Source organism: Artemia franciscana, chromosome 4, assembly GCF_032884065.1.
Source record: "Artemia franciscana chromosome 4, ASM3288406v1, whole genome shotgun sequence".
Taxonomy (NCBI): Eukaryota; Metazoa; Arthropoda; class Branchiopoda; order Anostraca; family Artemiidae; genus Artemia; species Artemia franciscana.
The window spans coordinates 41,546,964-41,574,052 of record NC_088866.1 but is presented as its reverse complement, the minus strand read 5'-3'; the positions used below and the strand labels follow the sequence as shown (position 1 = coordinate 41,574,052).

Here is a 27,089-nt window from a genome sequence, read left to right as displayed (position 1 = left end):
TTTTTCTTGAGTAGTTGTCAACATTGTAATTAGGTCTCATTATCATCAAAAGAAGCAGAGCAAATTTTAAAAAATTTATATAAGTATGCTGATGTTTTCCAAATTTTACACTTTTATGTTGTTTTAGTCATCATTTGCTGTGTTTTTTTTTTACTAGGTTTCATCTTTATCTGATGAAACTTATATAGTCCTTATTTTTAACGAATTATTTTGATTCTTATGTAATTTTCAAGCCAATGGATTTTCCTTGTTAGTCAAGCCAAGGAGCTGTGAGTTTATTGTAAAAGGCTATCAGACAAGGCCATTCTAATAGTGTTTGCGTTCCGATCTGACTCTGTATTTTTAGGAGTTATGGGCTATTTTATCTCTTTGTAATTGAGTAGACAGTGATTGTCTCTTACTAGGTTGCTAGCTACTGTTGCAACCCAGACACCCATTTACATACCATTACATAACCATAGGCTACTTATTGTTCTTTACTATAATTCTTTATGTAATTACAAACAGGAAAAAGCCTATGGCTCTTTCTTAGTTAGAATAGTAAGAGATGATCCTTAGTATGGCACTATACCCCAGGCAAGTAACTTTTCAAAAGATGCTTGTATTAGGCTATCTTAACTTTTAGTTACTATTTGTTGTGGTTTGTTCTTTATTAGGTTTCCATTGAAACTTATATAGTCCCCATTTATAATAACCCTTTGAACCATGTTGACCCTTCACATATTTGTTATATTATTTTGTCTAAAAATGAGCATGCATAAATATTGCATTCACTTCTTACATGATATATGGTTACGTCCTATAATTACAACATCATTCATCAAGCTTGTACATGAAAATGCATTTTTTTTTTGTAAAAATATCTTATTTATAGACTCTATATTTTATTATTTATCACAAAAGGCACTAGATATGACAATTCCTTCCAAATGATTCATTAAACAGCTCTATGATGTTCTAGTGCCTTGCTAGCTGCAGAGAGAAATCAGGAGGAGAAAAAAAAAGATGCCATGAATACAGAATATTGTGCCTGCAGCCACTTTTATTGTTTTTCAAGTCAATGGATTTTACCTTAAACCTTAAATTAGCCTACCTTAAATTGCATTGTGGTAAAATTCTAGTTAATTGACTTCTTGCTTTCTTGGAAAGGGTTTAGGTTAGGAAAATGAAACTTTGATGGATAGGTCTACAGGCTAAAGTATGTCCTGGGAGGTATTTTAAAGTACCCACCTCCACTCCTTTTCTGTCTAGAGGGCCCTGAAATTTGCCTACATGACAGGTCATACCTATTGAAATTTTGACAAAACAACATTTTACCTTAATTTTCAGTTACTAGTTGCTTTTTCTCTGCCTTTGGTTCTAAAAAAATGCAATTCCTGTTATTTGAGTAGAATTTTGAGCCATTTCAATGTTTTCTTCCAAAATTTAGGAAATGTATATGTATATCTTTAAAACCTTATAAAATGGAATTGAGCAAAGTTATGAAGCTGAAAACAATTTTGTTGTACTTCAATTAAGCAGAAGATCTATTTTGCAAAGTTTCACTTTTATAACACACATATTTTTAAAGGTCATCAAAGGTCAGGGCCCTGTAGAGGTAGAAGGAGTGGAGGTAGTTACTTCAAAATACCTTCCCGGACATACTTTGGTCTGTAGATTCATCCATGAAAGTTTCATTTTACTAACCTAAACCCTTTCTGAGATAGTAAGAAGTCAATTAACTAGAAGTTTACCTTGCATTGTCTAGTGAAATAAGGATTAAATCCTATAGAATTGCTGGTTAGTGATGATGATGGTTAGACATCTCAATGGCAACCCACTCAGTTTGCCACAGCTTTGATGACATTTCTCCATTAATGGCTCTTTTAAAGGCAGCAGTACTAGGGGTAGTGACTGCTTTTTTGGTGAGAGAATTCCAAAAACTCACTATTCTGTCAGTGAAGAAGCTATTGTGTAGTCTATTGCATAGTCATTTTCCTTGTTATTCAAGCCAATGAGTTAGAAGCTTCCTCTATAGGGGTTTTGAACAAGGCAATTCTAATAGCCTAGTGTATTTTGAGTTTTTATCTGACTATTATTAGGCATTATGGGCTATTTTATTTTTTACTCTGAGATGTGATCCTCTCTTACTAGGTTGCTAGCTATCCAATATATTTAATGTTTAATATAAAGCAATTCTAAACAGATATTCTTTAGACTTGGCTAAGCTCTGGTTTTCTGGATGAAGGGAAATAGTGTTATACCCATTGGGTTTATGCAATAATGGTTATGTATTAGGCCTAGACAATGAAGGCAATTGTGTTCCAATTGAAACCAAAGCTAAATTGTATCCTGGGAAGTTACTTTCAAATTCTATGATGTAAAAATTTAAGTTTAGGGGCTTCTTTGCATCTTGAAAAATAGTTGATAGAGGTATATCAGTAGAAGCCTAGAATTACAGCTATTGAGGAGAGAACATGTTAACAATGCAATTTTTCTTTTATTGGATGCAGAAAAATTATAGTATAGATAATGTGAACACAGCTCCACTATACTTTGCCCAAATCACTATAGTATGCAAATATGGGTTATGAGTTGTATATTTGGACTAAATTCTTTGTAAATCATTCTTGTCTTCAAACTGATTTAATAGCTAGGCCTAGTCAAAATAATGGAAAAAACATTGCATTTGTGTAATTATATTGGGGAATTATATGCACAATACAGAGGTGCAGTAGACTCATTTTTGTCATAAATAAATGATTCAAAAGATACAATTGTTTCTTAGTTATATCATTAGTAAATTAATTAGAAGATATGTGAAGAAAACTCTAGAACATATTGTATTGTATCTGATCAAGGATGCTTCTTGACTACTAAGGTCCCTGCATCAGCCCTGCAGTGCATTGCTGCAGCATGATTTGATCTCTGGGTCTTGTATTACCAAGCTTAAGTCAAACCCACTGCACCACCACAGGACTTTCTAGAACATTGTACTGTATCAGATTAACAATGCTTCTTGACTACTAAGGTCCCTATGTTGGCCCTGCAGTGCATTACTGGAGCATGATTCAATCTCTGGGTCCTGTATTACCAAGCTAAGGTCAAACCCACTGTGCCACCAAAGCTTTAATGATATTTTGAAAAATTTTGCCAGATAAATTTTATAATTCAGGTAATTTTGACCTGTTGTGTATGGAATTAGTATTTATCAGTTATACAATAGACACTCAGGAAATGAAGTTCAATTAATGCTAATGAAATGAAACAAAATGAATATATAATAGTTTAGAAACAAATTTGGGCTATATATTTGCACATTAGGGGGGGGGGGTAAAGTATAGCATATATTAAATGCATAAACCAGCTATCGCTGTATTCATTATGTGCTATGCTTTACCCCCACCCCCTAATGTGCAAATATATAGGCCAAACTTTTGATAAAACTAACCAGTAATTACCCCATCTGATCTTTGCTATTCAAATTATTGACAGTATAAAGAAGTTACTTGACCAATTTCTTGTGTCAAAATTTTATAATGTCTTATATAACTGATAAGTGCCATCAAATCTTCTAAGTCCTAGAGATAAGAAAGCATTGACATATTGGCTTGCCAAAACCTTTGCAGGATGTATTTTATGCCCTATTATTGATCATTCATAAAATGTATGTTTATTTCAGAGGGAGGAAAGGATAGATGCAACTGTGACAGCAATGATAATTATGTTTTTTTAAAGAGTTCTCAATTCATTGTATTCATTTTGTTTACCTTAATTTACAGCTTGGAGCAATCTAAGGATTTTTTCTTGTAGATCTCCAGAACAATGACTTAGTTGTTTTCAAAGTTCTTTAGTGACCAGGTGCAGTTGGGTGATCACTAGCATCCCAGCTGAGGTGACACTCTAGAGGACCACTCAGCATCCAGCCTCTAGAGGACCCACTAAGAAAACATCCATAGAATTAGCAGTAACTGTCTGTTCAAATAGTTTGTTCCAACTGTTGACAATTCATAAGGAAAAGAGTTGAGTGTGAACTCTGCATTTGGTGGACTCTTTGACAAGTTTCAGCTGATGACCTCTAGTTCTTGAATTTTGATCAACAGTAGGGAATGATGCAGAGATCATCCCTTTCATATCTCCTGTAAACAAGTGAAGGGAGATTCAGTTTTGATAGTCTTATCAGGGTAGGAAAACTCCCACATGCCAGATACCACTTTGGTAGCATGTCTCTGCACATCTTCAAGAACTTTTATGACTTTTTTAAAATAAGGGGCAGCAAGAGGCATTCCAACTTCAAGCTTGGGATGCACAATTCCCTTATATAGAAGACTGATAACTTAGGGGAACACGTAGAAAGAGTAGACTTAATCAGTCCCATAGTTAAACTAGCACCAGCAGCAGATATTTTTTTTTTAAGCTGAATAATGAAAAAGTTGAGTTGAAGTTAAGTGCTGAATTTTAGTTCATTGTCAAACGTGACACCAAGATCTGACCAAAGCAAATGATATGGCACTTAACAACATTGAATTCCAGAAGCCAAACCTCAGCCTATTGACCAAGGAGTCAAAGTTTGTTGAGTAGAAAGGCATGATCTTCACAGGACAAGGCTGGTCCAAGAAGGTTCAGGTAGTCAGCATAGAGAGTTGATTTACTGCTGGTAATGGAAAGAGCATTGTTGATGAAGATATTCAATAGTGTATGACCTAAAACACTTCCCTGAGGAAGTCCACTCAAAACATGCGTAGAGGAAGAAAAAATATGGTTACCAGAGTCATCAAATAACTGAACACATTGAGATCAAAGATTAAGAAAATCAAGGATCCAGAGCAGGGGTTTCTCTTCAAGCTTGACTGCATGTAATTTAATTGCAAGTTGCAATTTATCTCAATTTTTTTAATCCTCCTGTTTGAAATCAATGTGTAATTTGACTCATTTTCTGTCAATTTTTTCAATAAAAGTAATTGGTCTGATTTGCACTCCAAAGATAAACCCAGAAACTATCAACAATCTTAAAAAACAAGTGTTAGAATGAAAGGAAGTATATATTATTAAATTTATCAGATTTTCTCTTAATAAGTCAATGCATATAAAATGGTTCTAGGCATTTACCCCCTGGAAAATACCCCACCAGAAAATAAATCCCCACTGAAAGGAAATTATTCCTTAAAACTTTCTCTGTGCTGAAAATTTATCTGATAATCACTTGTCAAATTTTGAAAATTTCTCTGAAACTCCTGTGTGATAAAATGTCTGTGTGTTTTTCAATAACAAACATTGGGCCCCAAAATGAATAGAATTTAATCCAAATAGGAGGGAAACTGCCACTTACCTATTCACACCTCCACTCATGGTTGTAGAATCTTTGTAGGGTGCTTATTACATCAGAAATTGAGAGTTCTAACCATTTTATAAAAGTCAAAAATGGTTGGAGGCTTACTAGCCATTGGGGGGGGGGGATAAAAACCAGCCACCTATAGAATGTAGGACTGAAATATAAACATGGCATAGGATTTGAATTGAATAGTGGTTTTTCTCCTAAATCTATTTGATAAAAATATAAGAGAACAAGACATCACTTGTGAGCTCAGAATGGAATTTACAGGTGTAATGATGGACATGTTCAGAAAGGGTATTAAAAGATACATCAATTGATAGGTTCTTCTTCTAGCTATTGTATTAATTAAGAAAAGGACAAATTCATGTATAATACTTGTGTGTCTTTTTCCCCAGGGGTAATGACATTCTAACAGTGGTCACAGAATACTTAAAAAAAGCTTATTTGAAAGAGAATTGTGTTATCTGGTGCCATGATATGCCTCAAAGCATCAACTTTTGCCTAAAGAGGGCCAAGAGCATGGCAATTCAAATTCTAAGATCGACAATCAATTCTTTGTGGTATAAAACCCTTGACTGGATGTTTATGGTTCTCTTTATTAAAAATCAAGGAAAATTGTATTTTTGAATAGGACATCTCTCCTCTTTTTCTCATTGTATTAAATCAAAGGTTGTAGACAGTCGTAAAGGTACTAATTTGAATCTAAATTAGTATTTCTAGCTCCAATTTAAAGTCACAAAACAGTTACACCACAACAAAGTGCCATTTTCTGGCATAAACCAAAATTTTTGACCAAATATGGCCACAGTGACAGTGATTGAAAATCCTGAGAAAGCAAATTAACCAAACAAAATTTTAAAGCTATGGATTAAGTCTAACTCTTTAAATTTTCCAGCTTCTTGTGGGGTTTTTATGGCACTTGGTATTAACCAAGTGACATATAGCAGTCGCCAATTCTGTTGGTCTGTCTGTCAGTCCTGGTTTTGCTACTTTAGCCACTTCCAGGTAAGCTAGGACGATGAAATTTGGCAAGCGTATCAGGGACCGTACCAGATTAAATTAGAAATAGTCGTTTTCCCGATTTGACCATCTGGGGGGGAGTGGGGGCCCAGTTAATTTGCAAAAGATAGAAAAAATGAAGTATTTTTAACTTATCAGCGGGTGATTGGATCTTAATGAAATTTGATGTTTGGAATGATATTGTGTCTCAGAGCTCTTCTTTTAAATCCCGACTGGGTCTGATGACATTGGGAGGAGTTGGAGGGAGGAACCTAAAATCTTGGAAAACACTTAGAGTGGAGGGATCAGGATGAAACTTGATGCGAAAAATAAGCGCAAGTCCCAGATACATGATTGACATAATCGGAACTGATTTGCTCTCTTTGGGGTAGTTGGGGGGGGGGGGAGTAATTCTTAAAAATTAGAAAAAATGAGGTATTTTCAACTTACAAACGGGTGATCGGATCTCAATGAAATTTGATGTTTAGAAGGATATCGTGTCTTAGAGCTCTTTTTTTAAATCCCGACCGGATCTGGTGATGGGGCAGGGAGTTGGGAGGGGGAAACCTAAAACTTGGAAAACACTTAGAGTGGAGGGATTGGGATGAAACATGGTGGGAAAAATAAACACAAGCCCTAGATAGATGATTGACATAAACGGAACGGATCCGCTCTCTTTTGGGTAGTTGGGGGGGGGGGGGTATTTCTGAAAAATAAAAAATGAGGTATTTTTAACTTACAAACAGGTGATCGGATCTCAATGAAATTTGATATTTAGAAGGATATCGTGGCTCAGAGCTCTTATTTTAAACCCGACCGGATCTGGTGACATTGGGGGGGGGAGTTGGGAGGGAGAAACCTAAAAATTGGAAAACACTTAGAGTGGAGGGATCGGGATTAAACTTGGTGGGAAAAAAAACACGAGTCCTAGATACATGATTGATATAACCAGAACAGATCCGCTCTCTTTGGGGTAGTTGGGGGGGGGGGTTAATTCTGAAAAATTAGAAAAAAATGAGGTATTTTTAACTTACAAATGGGTGATTGGATCTCCATGAAATTTGATTTTTAGAAGTATATCGTGTCTCAAAGCTCTTATTTTAAATCCTGACCGGATCTGCTGACATTGGGGGAAGTTTGGGGTGGGGAAACCTAAAATGATGGGAAACACTTAGATTGGAGGGATTGGGATGAAACTTGGTTGGAAAAATTAGCAGAAGTCTTGCATACGTGATTTACATAATTGGAACGGATCTGCTCAATTGCGGGGGGGGGGGGTAATTCTGAAAAATAAGAAAAATGACGTATTTTTAACTTACAAAGGAGTGATCGGATCTTCATGAAACTTCATATTTAGAAGGACCTCGTAACTCCGATATCTTATTTTAAATCTCAACTGGATCAAGCGTAATTTGGGGGGGGGGGCAGTTGGGGGGACCGGAAATCTTAGAAAATACTTAAAGTGGTGAAATCAGGATGAAACTGGATGGGAAGAATAGAAACCTGTCTAAGATACGTGACTGACATAACTGGGCCGGATCTGCTCTCTTTGGTGGAAATGGGGGGGGGGTAATGTTGAAAATTAAGGTATTTGTAACTTATGAAAGGGTGACCAGATCTTAATGAAATTTGATATTTAGAAGGATCGTGTGCTTTAAAGCTCTAATTTCAAATTCCGACCAGATCCTTTGACATTCAGGGGAGTTGGAGGGGGGAACCGGAATTCTTGGAAAACATGAAAATTGGAGTGTTTATATCTTACGAATTGATGATCGGATCGTAATGAAATTTGATTTTTAGAAGGAATTCATGTCTCAGAGCTCTTATTTCTAATCCCGACCAGATCTTTTGACATTGTGGGGATTTGGAGAGGGAAATCTTTGAAAAAACACTTGGAGTGTAGGAATCGGGATGAAGCTTGGTGGATAGAATAAACAAATGTCCTTGATACGTGATTGACAGAATCGTACTGTATTCGCTCTCTTTGGGGGAGTTGGGGGGAGGGGTTCAGTGATTTGGCGAGTTCGGTGCTTCTGGACGTGCTAGGGCGATGAAAATTGGTTGGCGTGTCAGGGAGCTACACAATTTGACTTGATAAAGTCGTTTTCCCAGATTTGACCATCTGGGGGGCAAAAGGGAGAGGAAAAATTAGAAAAAATTAGGTATTTATAACTTACGAGTGGGTGATCGGATCTTAATGAATTTTGATATTTAGAAGGACTTTGTGACTAAGAGCTCTTATTTTAAATCTTGACTGGCATTAAGCCTCTTATTTTCCTTTTTAAATCAATCTATTGATTCATAGAATTTTGTTAGAGCTCATACCATATGATTTCTTGGCTCTTAGCTATTTTCTCCTCGTCACAAGTGCCATATGAGCTCTTAGCTCTTGTTCATATTGCTTGTCATCCTGTATACATTCCAGGCAATGCTTCTCTACCTGCACTGCAGGCTGAGAGTCTATACCTCTGCTGCTTACAAAGGGCTCTGAACTTTTGTCATCTTTATGTTTACTTATGTTTTCAAGTTTCATCAGTTCCATTTGTTTTAGCACTAGCATATAAGTACAAATATTCTTGTGGGAAGGGATTATAAGGTGGTAAAGGTACATAAAAAGGTAGTGAAGAAATAAATAGTCTTTGATTCACTGTTTCCTGCTCTTTCTAAATATAATTATTATTTTTGTTACAAATATTAATGGACAAGTCTAAAAAAAAAATTATGTAATAAAATGAATAAAAATTATTTATTCCAAATATATGTATGCTCCTAGGGTAAACAAATAATTTTCTAGACAAACTCTATTTAAGGTATTAATTCAAGGAAACAGTCTAGTTTCTTAGAATTAATTCAAGTTTCATTCAATGAAACTTTCATTCATTTGAATGAAAGTTTAATTCAAGTGAATGAAACTTTCTAAGATTTTTTTAAATTAAAATTTTGGCTAATTCTTGGAAGTTTTCTCTCACTTGGCAATCCTTTTTTCTTTAAAATATATAAAGAAGTTTGTTTGTAAAATTGTTGTTTGAATAAGGGACAGATGCTTTATGTTTAAGGACAGTTGTGGTTTTTTTCTTTCACCAATTTGAGAAACTATGCCTTCTTTTGCAACCCCCCACTGTCTCATGTGTGTTTGACTGATCAATAACTTATCTCATAGTAGTAATTTTTTAAGAAGTTTCACTTATAGGCTAGGCCTATATATTACCCATTAAGGATTCTGCTATGGTGTACACCATATTGTTTCCTTTGCAGAACCAATCTTTGTGTATAACATAATATTTGATGCATCATTGCCTGTCTCTTTCTCAATTTTGCTGTTTGCTTAATTTAAACGAAATTGAATATAGTAGTCTTTAGAGGTTGAGAGTGTCTTCTTCTGTCACCCAAAGCAAATTAGTTTCTTTCTCATAAACTGTTTTTTTTAGTGTGATCCCCATAATATTTGAATGTTATGTTTGCCATTCTGGACTGATTCACTGAACTAGGTTGAGGCTCAGGCAACAAAGGTCCATTCCCTTAATGTAAAAAAAATATGTAGTACCTAAAGCTACTGGTCTAATGATATCCCTGGGTGTTTGGAGAAATGGTCTGCTTATCTCTTTCTCCCTTTGTTGAAGAGCCTGTACACACACTGGCAATGTGTCTACCCATTGTTTTCCCTTATTCTGAGAACATCACCTGCCAGCTTCAAACTGCTTCGGGCAGACAACTTTTCTGCATTGGAAGAGAGGAGAGGGTCCTACTAATTGCCAGCCATTATTACCAGGCAGCACAGGATTTTAAAACCAGTAGGAGCAAAAGAATTTATCTCCTTTAATTTTTCCTCAAGGGGTCTTCCTGTACCATGATTGGTACTTTATATGTCCAGGGAGATTCACCCCTCCCCCTCGGCATTATTTTGCTAGCCATTACTAACCTCAGTCCATCAGATCTTGGGAACGTGTTATACAAAATACCATGTCTTGTGGTCAGACAATGGCAGGATAGCAACTAAACTCTGCAATACCAGCCCCTTACTTGTAGCTACTACTCTCAAGGACACAATAAGAAAATTGTCTCTGCTTTCCCTACATACACTTAAATGTGATATATTTTAGATTTATATGCATATGGAAGGGTCATTCAGAAAATATTGAACATTTTATGCTATTAAGCAATTGCATCACCATACCATTTACTTTTTTTGACATCCTTGTTGTTTTATTTTTTTCAAATCTTTAAAATGAAAATATTAAACAAAAATATTTTCAAGATCATGCAGTACCCTCCCCCCTCCATCTAGTGCCTTGTATTTTGCTTTAGTCTGGCTCTAAGCATAATCCATTAGGATGGGCTAATGCTGAGCTATGCAACTTTATAATGCGGAATACAAATAATGATCCTGCCATGCCTGAGGTTTGTAGTGGCACAAGATTCTTGAATGCAAGAAAACTACAAATAACTGAAATTTCAGGCTAGCCTTCTGTTTTGACTGCTTCTCTTATCCTCTATATATGTGACTCCTAGCATAGTTGCACAAAGATCAGTTGCTGTGAAGAGGGTTAGAAAATATAAAAAGGTTAGAAAAGACATTTTGAAATTTTGTTTTCACAGGTGAATGATTCTCCGAGTTGTTTCTTGAAGATTCTCTGTCTATTTTTGTTTGAATGTAGATATGGTTTCTCAGTAGTAGCTATTAACCATTCCTCAAAAGCTGAAATTCAAGTGAATAAAAAAAGTTTCTTTGTTTTACAGGCGTTTGCATTGGTTTGAAGATGGCACTGAGAATCCCTTTGGCTAGGGTTTTAGCTAAGCCAAATGGAGTCATTAGCTCAGGAACACGTGCTGCTTCTTCTGCACCAGAAAAAGTTGAAGTATTTGTTGATGATAAGAAAGTATTGGTAGATCCTGGAACCACTGTTTTACAGGTGATTTACTTTTTTTATTATTCTTGATTAGGTTGTCTTATTCTCAAGTCCAAGAGTATCATTGTTCTAAATTAAGTATGACAAAAAAAAATTTGCAGTATTCACTCTGTCTCAAAATGATTTTTTTTTTTTTATGCTTTGCCTCAAAAATTATCCTGTTCTATACACACAAGTGATTTTTCTTTTGTTTGTTACTCTCACTTTCTGAATACATATTCAGCTTATTGTAATTGAATAGAATGACAAAAATATTATTGATGTAATATTATTTTGAAAATAGCATTTTTAATTCAGATTCACAATATGTAATGGAAAATGGTCAGAAACTTTCACAAATTAAGTCAAATTGAAATAATAATTACATCCTTAAATCACAATTATGGAAAATTCTTGAATGGAGGAATACACTCTCCTAACTTAAACAATAAGGACACCATAATAACAATTTTCTTGTTGCCATGTTGAACCATGGAAATAAATGAAACCTATTAGTAAACTTAGGCATTTCTTTTTATTAAAAAGAAATGTCAATGTTTCTTGGTATTTTTCTCCATTGAAATAAAAAAATGAACAGTCTGTTGATTCTTAAAGACAGCAGCACCTTCAAGGGAGAGCTTTACTAGCTATTTTTTACCATGCACTTTTAGCTTTTTTTACTGCTTTTTTTAGCCTAATTTCTGTGTTTTAATTGATACCTTTTACTATAAAAACAAAAGCTAACTGCATATTGAGATTTTTCATTAAAAATTGGTTGTTTTTTGTGTTTTTTTTTTCAATTGTTCAAGACATATATGGTTTTGTAAGTTTCCACTTACCTGGTTCAAACAGTAAAATTTCTGTTTCACTGCCCTTTGTACTTTAAAGGAAGTTCTAAGTTGTGATTAATTCTGACCCTACGCCTATAGTTAGACACTACTATTATTAGAAACAATTGGTAGAAACCATAGACTTGTTAGTTTATTTATAGAAATATCAACTGATCACGTGTATAAGGTATTATAAGCCTAATTTATGCAAGTTATTGATATTAAAAATAATTTAGCATCTCTTCATTTGAAACTGAGAACTCAGGCCTGAGTACAGACAAAAACACAACCAGAAAAGAAATGCCTTAGATCAAAAAAGCAAGATTTTATTAGTCAGATTAAGACAACTTGGATCTACTTTGAAATACTAAACTTTAGTTCTTCAGTTGAGGTATCTCTGTTATTGTGCCAAGCCGGGTGTGCTAGTTGGATGATACGTTGCTACTCAAAGTTTACAAATTGCTTCTTGTGAGGTCTTCCTTGAATTTAGTGTCCTTAAATAGTCATTTAGAGCAAGAACTTGGGTGAGTGAGCAGGATTCACTCTCTCGGTATGCCTGAGCCAGCACAATTTTCGTCTTATAGTTTTGTTTGCGATTATGTCTGGTGACTAGTCTTCTTTGGACTTCTTCATTTGTAGCATGGCCATTGTAGCTAACGTTCGCTATCACGTGCAGGCATCTCATTTCGAATACAAGAAGGATTCATTCGTTTTTGGCTTTTTTCTGTCAATGATCACATCCATAGAGAGCATTGGGCATGGCTAGGCTGTTAAAAGGATGAATTTTTAGATGGTTCAAAAGGTAGCTGGATTTCCATGTTTTCTGCAACTACAAATGGTATGGGCGAGGCTGCTTTATGTTGACAATGTGACAATTATGATCTGTTAAAAAATTAATCGAACTTTTCCACTTCCTCATCTCACCAACTATCATAGGGGTGAGGTGGGGGGGGGGTCGAAGTGTCTTGACGTGGTATGACTATGTTTTGTTATGACTATGTTTCAATTTCGTTAATTGAGAGATTTTTTCATCCTGACTTTGTAGCTCATGGATGGTCATAGCTAGCTGATTGATATGATCAGCATGTGCTAGTTGGTCAAGTAGAATTCCACCTATTTCTGTCCTATACTTGGTGGATATCATAGAGAAGATGGCACGCAGGGATCAATTGAACAAATATTAGGAAATTGGAAACTTACAATTTCCAATCAAATGAGCCCCGTTCGCAGTTTATACAACACCCCTCCCTATTCCAATAAAACCTTATATGCCCCAGTGGCGTAACTTACGACCCTTGCCTTGGGGCTCAGGTGGGCTGTGTTAACCCTGGAGACACTGTTTTGTGATCTTAGAACTATTTTGAAAAAAAAGGCTATCTCACAATTTCGATCAGATGCATTTGGGGAAAAGATGGCGTTGGGGAGGGCTAGTTGTCCTCCATCACCTTTTAATCTTAAAGGAGAAATAGAACTTTCAGTCTCCAATTAAATGAGCCTCCTAAGTTAATCAACCACTCCTTCTATAAAGACATTTATGCCCCTCGGTTCTGGGGGGTTGTTTCAACCCCTTAGGCCCTGTTATATGATCTTTAGACCTATTTTAAACAAAGTAGATATCTCAAAATTTCTATCGGAAGTGGAGGGGGGATTAGTTGCCCTTCGATCTCTTTTGACTTAAGAAGTGCACTAGAACTGCTGATTTCCAATCCAATGAGCCCCCTCCAGAGTTTATATGACCACACCTTCCAAAAAGGCCTTATATGCTAATAATTGGCAAATAGTATAACTAATAGTCCTGAGGGCTGTGTGGGGGGGGGGGTTTCATCCTCAAAGACATAATTAATTACTGGATCTCTTAACTACCCTGATCAGAATGGCTATCTCAAAATTTGATGAGATGTGTTAGAAGAAATGATGGGAAAAAAAAATGAAAGTTTATTTTGTGAGGAGTTGGAGACAATACTAAAGGTATTAAAAACAACAAGTCCTCAAGTGGTGACAGTGTTGTGAATAATTTTTGAAAAGGTGTTGTTGCAAAGTTAGGGATAAATTACTGAATTTATGAATCCAATTTTGAAAAGGAATGTGTACCTAGCGACCCTAGGGAAACCTGAATTAAACTCCTTTATAACAAAGATGATAAAAATGAGTGTGGTAATTATAGAGGCATAAGCTTTGTTTCTGGAAGAAGCAAATTACTTAGTAGGTGATGCTCATTAGAATTAGAGATGTTGCAGATAAAGTTTTAAGAGAAGAATAACAAACTTTTTGGAGAGGAGGTGATGATTTGACTATTCACCCTCGGATCAATAATCGAGAAGTGTCTGAATCCTCAGACCACTTTTAGTTTACCGTCAGATCAGCTGATTTTTTACCGTAAACCTTGACACTGTTTTTGTTGAAGAAATAAGTTTTCGGTCGCTTTGAAGCAAGAACCAGGTCAACTGGAATTGTTTTTTCTTTTATCTGCCTTTTTTTGCGGCTGATTTTGCTTCCGATTCAGAACTACGGCTATAGAATGAACAGCCTTCAAAATAGGCCTGATTCAAACTTGTTAAACTTCTTCTTCTATGTAGGTAGAAAGTTATTTTCACCACTCTAAATATTTGTTTAATGAATAATTGACAGTTTTGTATTTATCTCTACTGTGTAACCAGTAACCGTTCAACTTCTGAAGCAAATTTCCCAGCAATATTTTTACCAGAAATAAAAAGAAATTGTGATGATATTTTCTGTAATAACTAATGAGGGCTCCCCTCATCGATCTTTCTAATATAATGCATTTTTCAATCCTTGTAGAAGAAATGGCCTATAATATAGTTATTCATGTTTTAGTACAGATGCCATATTTTGAAATACTAAGGTTGGTTCCTGTATTTCTTTCTGACGTATAGTACATAATTGGTGACTTCCAAGTTGTTTTTTTCTAACCGTAGGTGGCAAATATTTATTTTGAAAAGCAAATTCCCTAAACATGGCTAAAATATTAAAAACTCACTTCTCTATCTCTAAAGAACTAAATAAGACATTAGTTGGTTAAAATAAACTAAATATGGAAAATTCAATCTTCCAGGACCTAGTTCTTTGATGATTTTACAGAATAGTTTCATGCATTCCCAATTTAATACCAGTTCTAATTTTGTTTTACACAATTTGTAGGCATGTGAAGTTGTAATGCGCTCATAGAAATGTTGTGAGCTATTTGATCGAAATTTATGAGGACCTCTATATTTGTCTATTCTTTGATGAGCCAGGGTTTTGCAATTGCAGTATTTTAAAACACCTTCTTAGAACAAGGATTATTGATTCCTTTTACTAATTCCCTACTAAAGCTAATCATTGAAAGAACTGAACATCTTTAAAAATTTAGCGTGCAATATTATCTTAGGATAGGAGAAACTTTGCCCATTCCCCACCACATTACGTTCCAAGTTGGCTTGAAAATTATTAAAAATGTTGAGTATCTAATTCGTAGGAACAGTCACATCTGCTAAAAGCAGCCGCCTGAAGAAAGCTGTTTGAAAGTGGACAAAGCCTCTCAAGAAGTATGTCAGCCTACTCTAAAAGACAACGAAACAAGGAGATCAAGCTTTACCTTGGATGATTGTTCTTAATTTTAGTTTCTTCCCATATTTATCTGTGCTTTAAATAACAAAAATCAGAAAAAGCATCACAATTTTGTAAAACTTTAGGATGAGTGTTTTACACTTCTGCCACACAGGCAAGGGTAACTTTGGAGCTGTTCTCACATATTTATTATACACTTTTTACAGTAATCTGGCATTTATTATTATTTTTTTTTAGCTCAGAACAAAGCCTGTTTGCCCATGCCATTTAACCAACACTTTGAAAACTATAGGTTCTATGACTATCTTAGCTCTATGACTATCTACCTTAGTTCTACTGCCCTAGGAATGATCCACGGACGGATAATAGATGGACATATCTATTAACAAAACAAACTAACATCATTTTTATACAATACTAATAAGGAACGTTTAATGTCAGAATTACCTCTCACTCAATTGAACTATCTATCTTGGCCTTTTCTACAATTAGCCATGGTTTTATGCCCTCAACTATTCGATTTAATTCAAGTTTTTGCCTGTGTTTCGAACATCCTGAGTGGATTATTTGTAGAATTGAAAACATAATCTAACCTAATCTTAGTCTAACCTAATACACTAATCTTAATCTATTATTTACAATTGGGAATGACACATAGAGAGACTTTGTAGGGGGGGGGGGTGAGAGCAGAAAATAATTTTGTATGTATGTATGTTGTTTTTATTGTTTATTATCTTTTGCAGTCATGGCCCTTATGGCTTTAGAATATTAATTATCTATCTGTCATTAGTCTAACATTAGTTGTTCTGATATTTCGGCTAACAGTAGGAAAAAAAGTAGTGTTCTTGGAAAGTACGCGAAGAAAGGTTAGACTCAGCTATTTCATTACCTTCCTGTAGCCTAGTTAACCTTAACCTATCTTCAAAAAGCAAGTCATCAAGGTCAACTGGAAATCCAAATTCTGGATTACTACTATAAGAGTAATTTCCAATAATATTTATAAAACTGTATGTTTAAAATATCCACAAAACAGGGTAATACTTTTACTACTTTTATTTTATAAATTTCAAATGTAGCCTTTAAGAAACCGTCCCAATATGTATCTAGAATATTGAAAACATCTGTAGGATAAATGATAGTTTCTTGGATGCTTTCATGTTCCAGATTCCAATTCATGCAGGCTTCAGAGCTGTTGCTGCTGTTCAATTTTTTAGTTTTGAACTTCCCAGCTCTTTAGTGTACCCTTTTTCACGTTTAAGACATTGTGTACCACCTGGCACAATTCACTAGTGATTGTACTTGTGATTCTCCATTACTTTTGGTACTTAGTGGGTTAAAGCTCCTAGTTATTGAGTATCTTTCATAGAAATTTTGAAAATGTATGCATAAGAAGTGGACCTTTGAGGCTTGAAGAATTTTGTGAAACTTCAATAAAAGTTTTGATTTCTGCTAACAATACCCTTTGCTTATAGTCCAATCCTATGAGCTTTTTGAAAACGCAGTGGTGTGATTTTATTCTAGAAGTTTTTATAAATATGTTCTTTCCACCTTTTTCTCTGAAGCAGCTTTTTTTGCCATGGCAGGACAATTTTTAGATTCGGTGCCTCTAAAGAATCAGGTGCTGACTTAAGTATGCAAGTCGTCAGCTTCCTGAATTCCCTTTCGAAGAAAATGGTTCCCCCTTCAGGATTTGCGACGGAAATCATGTTAGTGGTATGTTGATGAGGAGTGGTGAAATTACCAGATCCTTTAAAGAAGGAATTTAGATGAATAATCAGCATTTGTCTGGAGCACCCTGTGAGTTAGTAATCTGCAAAATATCACTTAACAGCATGTACCAAATAACTGGAGCGAATATTTGTTTGGGGTGCTTTTACAATCTAGTCCGTGGGTATTCGGACGCTCACTCGAAATTATATGTTTTTATGCCTGAAAACTGAAAGCAAACTAATATTTCTTATTATAGAGATTTTGTGAGTCAGTAGGTTTTATTAAAAGGCGAAAATTTTCATATGCGACATAGAAAGTATGTAAGGATAGGTTTGCAGGTATTTTGGATTTTTGGGTGGGGCAAAATATTGTTTTATGCTTGTCGTCTGATAGGTTCATAGGGTAGTTTAAAATACAGTTCTAACCATTGACTGGATTTCAATGTTCATTATTCAACCGTTATTAATGGCTAATGTATAGATTTTTTCTTGAAATATAGTTATGTGACCAGCTTATACGTGCTTTTAGCTGTGGTTTTGCTTAAAACATGTTCAGTAATAATGCAGATATGTCCAATGGTTCAGAAGAGGCATACATCCACAGAGACAAAAGGGTGGACAGAAAAGGTTCTGAGATATTAGGCAGTAAATTGATACCAGGAGTTTTAATACTACATTAATTTAAATCTTATTATAACCATTTACTTATTTATTTATTTTTTTAAGGCTGCAGCTATGGTGGGTGTAGAGATTCCACGGTTTTGTTATCATGAAAGGTTATCAATAGCCGGAAATTGTAGAATGTGTCTAGTTGAAGTTGAAAAGGCAGCAAAGGTACGTTTTTTTTTTTTTTTTTTTTTTTTTTTTTTTTTTTTTTTTTTTTTTTTTTTTTTTTTTTTATTCTCGACTTTTGCTAACGTATTACAATTACTGTCCTGCTGGCTACAAAATATAGAACATTCGCCAAAACACAAAAGAAAGGAAACACGCATGATTAGTATTGCTTTTGTCATACCTGTATACAGTGACTGGATCCAGAGGACATCCTCCTCTCTCCACTAGCAACACAAGATTGCATAATCTCAGTTAGTGAATATATTTTCAAAATCTAGAGAGGGGGTATTTTAGGCAAAAGTGATCGGAAAGCAACCAGCAGCCCTCCCCCCGATGAACCCTTTTCTTTATTTGTATCTGCTCAAAATTTTTAGATAGTCATTTTGTTCAAAATAGTTCAAGTGTCAAACAGCGGTACCTTATGAGCTTATGTCCTTATGGTACCTTATGAGTCATTTTTCAATCAAAATACCAAAAAGATATTTTTTATGACCTTATGGTACCTTATGAGTCATTTTTCAATCAAAATACCAAAAAGGGTATTTTAATTATCCTCACTAATTGACGCCATTGCTTGCCATTACTGTTGTATTTGATAAAATTTCGAAGTTGTGTAGTAAATATTTTCCTAATCAGTAAATATCAGGGTTTTATGTGATGGGGAATTTTACCGTTGGAATTTTTGGTTGTGGGGATTTATGAATAAATGAACTTTTTTTTATCACAGATAGTCTTGTATTAATGAATTTATTCTTAAAGCATTGGTGAAATATAGTCATGTTTGGTGTAGAATTTGGGGGTTAGGGGGCGGTCGCACTCAACAGTTGCGTCAGAAACACGCCTAATACTAAATTTCATTAGGTAACATAACTAAGCATCAGCACAGTTTCTGTTTTTACATCTGTTTTTGTTTATCCGAAAGAAAAAGTTGCTGCTTTAGTTGCTGCTTTGGACTAGCAATCGATACATTTTTAGTAAGATATAGCTTTTTTGATATTTACCCAAAAAATAGGGAACCTATAGGTCTTCCCGTTCGCCATCGAGTCCAGGGGACTTGTATGTGTCAATCTTCCAACACGGTAGTCCGCCTGAGATTCTAAGTTGACGAGTCTATTAGGCTTAGGCTACTTGTTCGCCTGTGAGTCCAAGCAAATTCAGCCCCCCCCCCCTTTAGATACAATTCTAGTCGACATTGTCCGTCACGAGTCAAATCCAAAATCTCGATCATCCGTTAGTTCTGTGGCTATCTACCTTTGTTCTGCCCTGGGATGGATGGATGGATGTATAGATGATAGACTATCTATCAACAAGTGAAAATGACATAATTTTCATACAATCCTGAAAAACGCTTATGGCAGATTTGCCTCTCGCTCACACTATCCGTCTTGGTTTTGTCTCCAATTGGCCAATGGTTTGATGGTAACTTGATTGTAATTCAAGCCAGCCTGATTTTAATTCTAGACTAGCTTGTTGACAGGTTCCGTAAGCGTTAAGAAAATATTGTCGACTTTCTTCTTAACTGTATAGCTTATTTTGGTTTTCTAAGTACATACTTACTTCGATCCTCCTACGCTTGGGGGCGCATAGGGCAGTGACATTGACCCTCAATCTGACCTTTCTTGTGCCAAAGACCAAAGTTCGTTCAGAGTCGTTCGAAGACTCATCGTCTATTTTTCCAGGGATTGGCGAATTTTGCTGCGTTGTCTTCTACTCCTTCGAATGCCGAATGGGGTCCAACACCATAAATAGTGTGGGAGGCGTCCTTCGCTCATGCGGGCCATATACCCCCAATACTTCCCTCTTCTCATTCTGATCTCGTCGGTCATCAGTGATTGTTCGGTGTCAGTCCTTATCTGGGTATTCGTTACTCTATCGGTCCAGTGTACCGGAAGGATTCTACGCAGGCAATTATTCTCGGAGCCAAGTAGTCGTTCTCAGCATTTTTTGAAAGGCTCCAGGGCTCGCATCCATATAAAGGTACAGAGAGCACATTACTCCTAAACAATTGCAATTTCAACTTCTGAATATACATATCCAAATGTTCTTCAGCTGAGAAAATGCTCCATCTGCATACGCTATGCGTAACAAGACTTCTCTATCAGAATTCCCATCTTGGGTAATTGTACTACCGAGGTACTTAAATTCTCCGACCTCTTCTGTGTCAGTGCCTTCTTATCGAATCCATACTTTTCGTTTTAATGAACATTAATCTTTAGGCCCATAAAGGCAGCTCTCGTTGCTGGTTCATTCAGATTATGACAAATGTCCTCTTGGCAGTAAGCCATGAGAACGATATAGTCAGCGAAATCGTAGTCGTGTATTTGACGCTCAGGGCTTAGTTATATGCCTCTTCTAAAGTGGCAAGCTCAAAGCACAAAATCTATAAGTATTGCAAGCAATGTTGGACCGAACTCGACAGGGAACCACTCTGACTGCACATTCTCCATCTGGACTGCACAAAACTCTGCAGCATACAGGGTTTTAATCATATTCAAAATTTTCGGGGTATTCCATACGCTAGGAGACTTTTCCACATTGCATCTCGGTGCACAGAGTCAAATACTTTCAAGAAGTCTGTAAACGCTAAAATAATCTGCATTTGCCGTTCGTTTGATTCCTCCAGCAGAATACGTAAGCTAAACATCAGGTCGCAGCAAGAAAGATGTGGGCGGAAACCATGTTGCTCATCCCTTAAAATTCAGTCCACTTGAGTCTGAATTTTACGAAGTATAATCGTACATAGAACCTTACTTCCGACTGTCTGAACTGTGATACCTCTCCAGTTATTGCATGATGTTTTTCGACCTTTCTTGAAGATTTTCACGATAATGCCTTTATTTCAGTCAGGCAGGACAGCCTCGTCGTCCCACACCTTACCAAGCAGCTTAAATAGTGGGCCAGCGCGACCTTCTTTCCTATATTTCAACTGCTCCGGAGGGACTCTATCACATCCAGCTGCCTTCCCTTATATTAGTGAATTCAGGGCTATTACAACTTCCTGAAAGAGGATGGGGTCCTATATCCAAGTTAAGTAGGGGTATATCAGGGACCAACAGTGGCTCATGAGGTATCGGCTGGTTCAAAACATCCAAGAAATATTCACTCCAACGGTTTGGACATCTACTTGATTGGTAAGCAGCTGCCCACTTTTATCCTCTATGAAGGGGCAAGGGTTTTTTTGCGCGCTGGAAAGCTTCTTAGTAAGCATATAGACTGTTTTACTATCACCCCCGACTGGCTGCTCTCTCTGCCTCAGCTGCTACATTTTCAGCATATGCGCTCTTGTCATTTCTGGCAGACGTTTTCACTCGCTTATGGGAATATTTATACTGCTATTTTAAACTATCACAGTGTTGCCTATCGCTAGACTGACTAGATGAATGACTAGGTGAGTATTTATCAACAAGACCTATCAGATTTGTTGTCTAAGTAGCTGAGATGTTATTTTCTTTGTGGGTTTTTCTTGCTAGTGTTTTCATTTTGATTTGATTCTCCTTCATTGTTCACTCCTTAAGTGCATATCATGCTTGTAAAGAAGGTTGAAGTAAATTTTATTATTACTGTTTAAGGTTTTTTTTATATAAAAAAGAGGATATGTTTGATCCTGAATCTCAAAAACAACATAGGACATTAGATGAAATTTTTAGCAAAAACACAACACAACATGCCAAACCACAATCAAAACACACTGTAGGCTTGCTGACTGTCGAAAGGAAATATCAGCAACATTTAAGGAACGGCTAGGGGTATTAAGTTGAAACTTTCAAGGTGTATTGAAAGGAAAATGAATTATGTTTTTTTTTTCTATATTTAAAATATTTAAAAATAAGAATTATAGTGAAGTAAAATCTTGAATTGCTGATTTTTTTAAGGAATTAAAATAAGTATAAATTAAATATTCACTTAATATTCATTAATTCTTTCCAGTCATCTTGATTATTATAGTGATTTATTTTATTTGTCATTTTAAAAAAAGCTCATATAGTTTTAAGATGCATAGTTTTCAATAAAATACAAATGGTACAATTAGTTGTAGACTTTTACGGTTAGGGGAGGGGGAAAGGGACAGTAACCAAATTTTTTATTGTAGTAATTTTTTGTTCGTTTCAACTTTGACTTGAATACTCAGTTTTATTTATTTATTACTTGTTTTGAGATTTATTTATTCATCTATATTAGTGAGTTTTAATTTTTCTAGGAATTTGTTTTAGTTAAGTAGTAATTCAGGTAGGTTACTTGTAGGGAAGGTAACTCCCGTCGTTGCAAAAAGAAAAGATAAAGATAAGAGCTCTCAAAAAAGTTATACAACCGCTATTATTTTGTGGAATCCTTATTTTTTGTGTTTTTCTTCCTTTTTGTGACTGTAATTTGATTTTGATGCAAACTTTCATGCCAACTTTTTTTTTTGGATTGGATTTTGGAGTATATTGTTCTCTGTGGGTATATCAAGCTATGGTCTACGAACGTGTAAAAGAGGATATCTCCGGGCCCAATCCTTCGAAAGAATATCAGGGTTGTTACGATTTTCCTCTTCTTATATTCTTGACGTAGTCAGTGGGTTTTTTTCCTTTCGTTGAAACATTGCGTATTTAAAATTTGTCTGATTGTGACAAAGGCTCATACGGAGGGGAATGCCTCTAGGCCCCTATTCGAAATCACAGAATATTTACTATACTTCATTCCGGTAGTTTTCACATAATTTGCCTGATTTCACCCTCCCTTTTGAAGTAACTTTTCCTCTGAAGTCAGGTGACCTAACTTTTTGCGTGATCTTCTGCAGGCACGATCCTCATTGGATTTGTTTTTGTTTTTTCTATTATTTGAACAATTAGGGCAGTAATTTTGATTTTTTTTTTTTTACTTTTCTAATGAAAACGCCTAGAAAAGGTCTATCTAAAATGATGCTAAAATAGATACCTAAAATACCTGATGGAATATACCTAAAATAGATATTGTTTGGAATCTAGAGAGTAGTACTAGTAGTGTAGTAGAGTAGTAGTAGTAGTAGTAGAGAGGGTGGGGCGAAAATTCCAATAATGAAAAAAGAAAGGAAAATAGCATAGCTTCTTAAACAGCTACTTTTCTTTTAAAATGGATGTCACCTTTTTTTTTCTGTAAAGCTAAAAACAGAAGCAGGTGTCTTTTTCTCCTGATTCTGTTTTTATGATTAACCAAACCCAATTGTCGGCTGTTATTCTAACTGTTTTTTACCAGTGTCTGTGTAGGAGATAGAGGGAGGATTGAATGTATCTATTATCGTCACACGTTTTAAATTTTGCTCATCAGTGTTATTTTAGATTATTGTAATCAAACCTGGGCAAAAAGAAATTAAGATTAACCTTAGAAAGATGATTTGACTTTTTAAGTTACTATTTCATAGTTTTGTATATATGTTGAAATGATTTGAATAAGTCATGATTTTCAAGTAAAAAGTTTGATATTGATGAAAAAGTTATACTATTAAAAGAAAAGTATATTCTTGTCAGAAATATATTATTTATTGTCATTTTGTAAAAAGTAAAAATATCGGAATGAAAAAAATTTGAAATTATAAGAGCCCTCGAATAGCAGTGGCATATTGTGAAAATGTCAATCCCTGGTCTATGCGTTAGATCAGTGTAAGAACTTAATTAGTGGATTAGGACTTGTTTTCGCAATTGACTCTTATTCTGATTTTTTTCAATAACATACCTCAGCCCTATATTTTTCTTTTGTTTCGATAGCCTGTTGCAGCGTGTGCAATGCCTGTCATGAAGGGCTGGAGAATCAAGACAAATAGCGATTTGACAAGAAAAGCAAGAGAGGGTGTTATGGAATTCCTGCTCGTTAATCATCCTCTTGATTGTCCCATTTGCGACCAGGGAGGAGAGTGTGATCTTCAAGACCAAAGTATGGCCTTTGGCTCTGACAGAGGAAGATTTACAGATATGGATATCAACGGGAAAAGGTTTCAAAAATCTTTTTGTGTTTCCCCAATTTTTTTTAGACTATTTTGGTCCTTGGTGGCCTAGGCTGTAATTTTGGCTTGAAAAAGGGGATGGGGTGGTTACAGGTGGATAAGATGTAGCTGTTTCTTGTATTACAGACAAAACTGAACTGGGCCCCTTTTTAAAAGTATGAATTCTTTATATTCTTCTCTTTTTTATCTTTGTTTCTCTTGTACTGAGGACGTCTAGTTTGCATATAGACGAACTATCCGCCTTGTTTTAGTCTTTCATCTTTTCTCTCTATTGGCCGGAGTCTCGTTTGTTGTCTTTTCATTGAGGTCTACTTCTCTGTATTATTTTTTTTTGTTGGAGAGGGGTACCTAAATCTCCTGGCTTCCCCTACGGTTTTCTCTTTTTCATTTGACTTGCTATTAAGTATCAAGCCAGTTCCCAGAACAATATATATATATTTCTTAATAAATTTTTCCATGAAAATGGCTCCATATATATTTTTATTATTATTATTATTATTATTCATTGGCACCCTGGGATTTACTGGCTAAAAACAAAGGAGAAATCTAAAAAAGTTACGAGTTTGAAAAAGGTTTTTAGACCTTTTTTTTTGAAAAAAATACCATGTGACTGTCGTCATATTTATGAATACATAAAAAGAACATCAATTACATCGTTTTTTCGAGGAGTGGTCGTATCATTTTAAATATCTCTGACGCAAGCTCCTCTTTCTGCTCAAAAGACTCGTTTAAAATGGATGACTCTTTGTTGTATTAACAGGAAGAAGGAGGAACTGAATTAATACCAGAATTTCTTAATTCTATTGAAGTTACCCATGATACCCCATGACTTGAAACTAAAGAATAACGCGGTGATTATGCTAATGCCTAATCAGAGAATCAAACATATACAAGCATGACGATTGCAGGGGCCTGGGCTCCTGGTACTATATATATATATATATATATATATATATATATATATATATATATATATATATATATATATATATATATATATATATATATATATATATATATATATATATATATATATATATATATGTATATATATATATATATATATGTATATAGTACCGGGAGTCCGGCAGCTTCCCCGCTGAATTCTGGCACGCTGTAGGTTTTTATATATGGATTCTCACTGTCACTTGTCTTCTAAACGCAGACAATTTGAGCTTTTTTCTTGATGTCACGGCGTCCAAATGGACCTTAAATTAGAATTATTTCTAATTATTTTCCATATAGTAAAAGTGTTTCAAAGGCGGATTTTTTTTTTTTTTTTTTTTTTTTTTTTTTTTTTTTTTTTTTTTTTTTTTTTTTTTGGCTTTTGGCTTTTGGCTTTTGGCTTTTGTATACTGCTGTATTTGTAGTTTATGGATTCGCCCTACAAAGTGATGAGGAAAACATAATCCTGACAATCATGTATACTTTTTAGATGTGTTGACTGTAGACTTTCTGTAAAACACAGAAAATGGATTAACATCAGCCAGTCAATGAACTAAAAGACTAAAACAAAAATAAGCTACAGATGTTTATATAATTTAGTTGAATGATCAAATCTGGAAAGGTTTGTGAGTAAAGATAACAACTAATCCTTACAGGCTTCTTGTATATTCTTGTGTCTATTTCTTTCTGACAAAACTTAGTAAGAAACCCAAAAAGGTTTCGTTACCCAAAAAGTTAGCAAAACCTTACTATCTAATTTAAACTAATGAAATTTTGCAGAGCTGTTGAAAATAAGAATATTGGTCCACTGATATCCACGTACATGACTCGTTGCATCCACTGTACAAGATGTATTCGATTTGGCTCTGAAATCGCCGGTGTTGACGATCTGGGAACTACAGGGCGAGGTGGCGACATGCAAGTGAGTAATACGGTTTGATTTTTCCTAAAATATTTCGAACCCCATCTGTGTTACTCATCATACCCGTTCTTTATATTTATAGTTAAAATATACTAAATAATAATAAGTCCATGTAAGACAAACAATAACTTGATTTACATTACTTGGGCTACGTAAACTTTTGTACTTGGTCGGTTTCGTTGACAAATGCGTTGCGGCAGCAAAACTGGATTTGTTTTTTCATGATTGATTTATTGCTGCAATAACAACCCCTTTACACTTAAATATGGATCTTAAAAAAAACATCATAACATATAGATGATTTACTTATTTTTAAGAATTGTTGCGCCTCCTCTTAACTAGATGACCTAACAATCTCTTCATTTTAGTTACTTTAACTTAAATATCACCTAACACTATGTTGAAATCCTCAATTATTTCCTCAAATTTGGGTAGCCAGATGTCAATCAATACAAGGCATAGTGTGAAAAATTACCAAAACTAAAAATTAACTTCGTTGGTTTTACAGGGTGCCCTTCTGTCACAGGACATCCTTTCCATCGTGGAAATACCTTAATAATGTATACATAAGTTATTTTTCTTAAAACCTTGCTCTCTATCAACTATGTACCGTCCATTATCCTCCCAACCTCCACATAACCTCTTATCAAATCTAAGATGAGCACGATGGTCTGTCTATCTAACTTTATTTGATACCCTTTTTTAATCCTCCTTTAAAATAACCACAATTACATTACGAAATTATTTATGGTACCCTTTCGTCAAATCAGATTCCTAGCAAATAAAAAACTGTTATCTTAAAACTAGCCTAAATTCATAAAAATCATCATAACACCAAAATTCTACAACTTCTTACAAGTTAAAACATGATTCTTAAAATTCTATTTTAAAACTCAATTCTAAAATATATATAATACTCCACATCACAAGGAGAGTCTTCTACGGGGGATTTTCCGAGGAAGAATTTTTTCTGGAGAAGGAAGAGGCTTGCCCGACATGATTTGGAAACCGCTCAGAAGTTAAATGAAAAATACAAGTTTTTACAACTCAAAGTAAGGAGCAATATTAAAAGTTAAAACGAACAGAAATTATTCCTTATACGAGGGGGTTGCAACGTAACTGCC

At 35.1% G+C, this 27,089-nt stretch overlaps 1 protein-coding gene across 1 annotated transcript in view; it reads left to right on the top strand.

The window, feature by feature from the left end:
* The window catches only part of LOC136026439 (NADH-ubiquinone oxidoreductase 75 kDa subunit, mitochondrial-like), a 67,849-nt gene continuing 40,760 nt past the window's right edge, over positions 1 to 27,089 (top strand). The window contains exons 1-5 of the mRNA XM_065703034.1: positions 1 to 83; positions 11,051 to 11,223; positions 18,032 to 18,139; positions 23,863 to 24,086; positions 25,824 to 25,965. Coding sequence (XP_065559106.1) covers positions 11,071 to 11,223; positions 18,032 to 18,139; positions 23,863 to 24,086; positions 25,824 to 25,965 — 627 coding nt within the window. The 5' untranslated portion in view covers positions 1 to 83; positions 11,051 to 11,070. The remainder of the gene's footprint in view (positions 84 to 11,050; positions 11,224 to 18,031; positions 18,140 to 23,862; positions 24,087 to 25,823; positions 25,966 to 27,089) is intronic.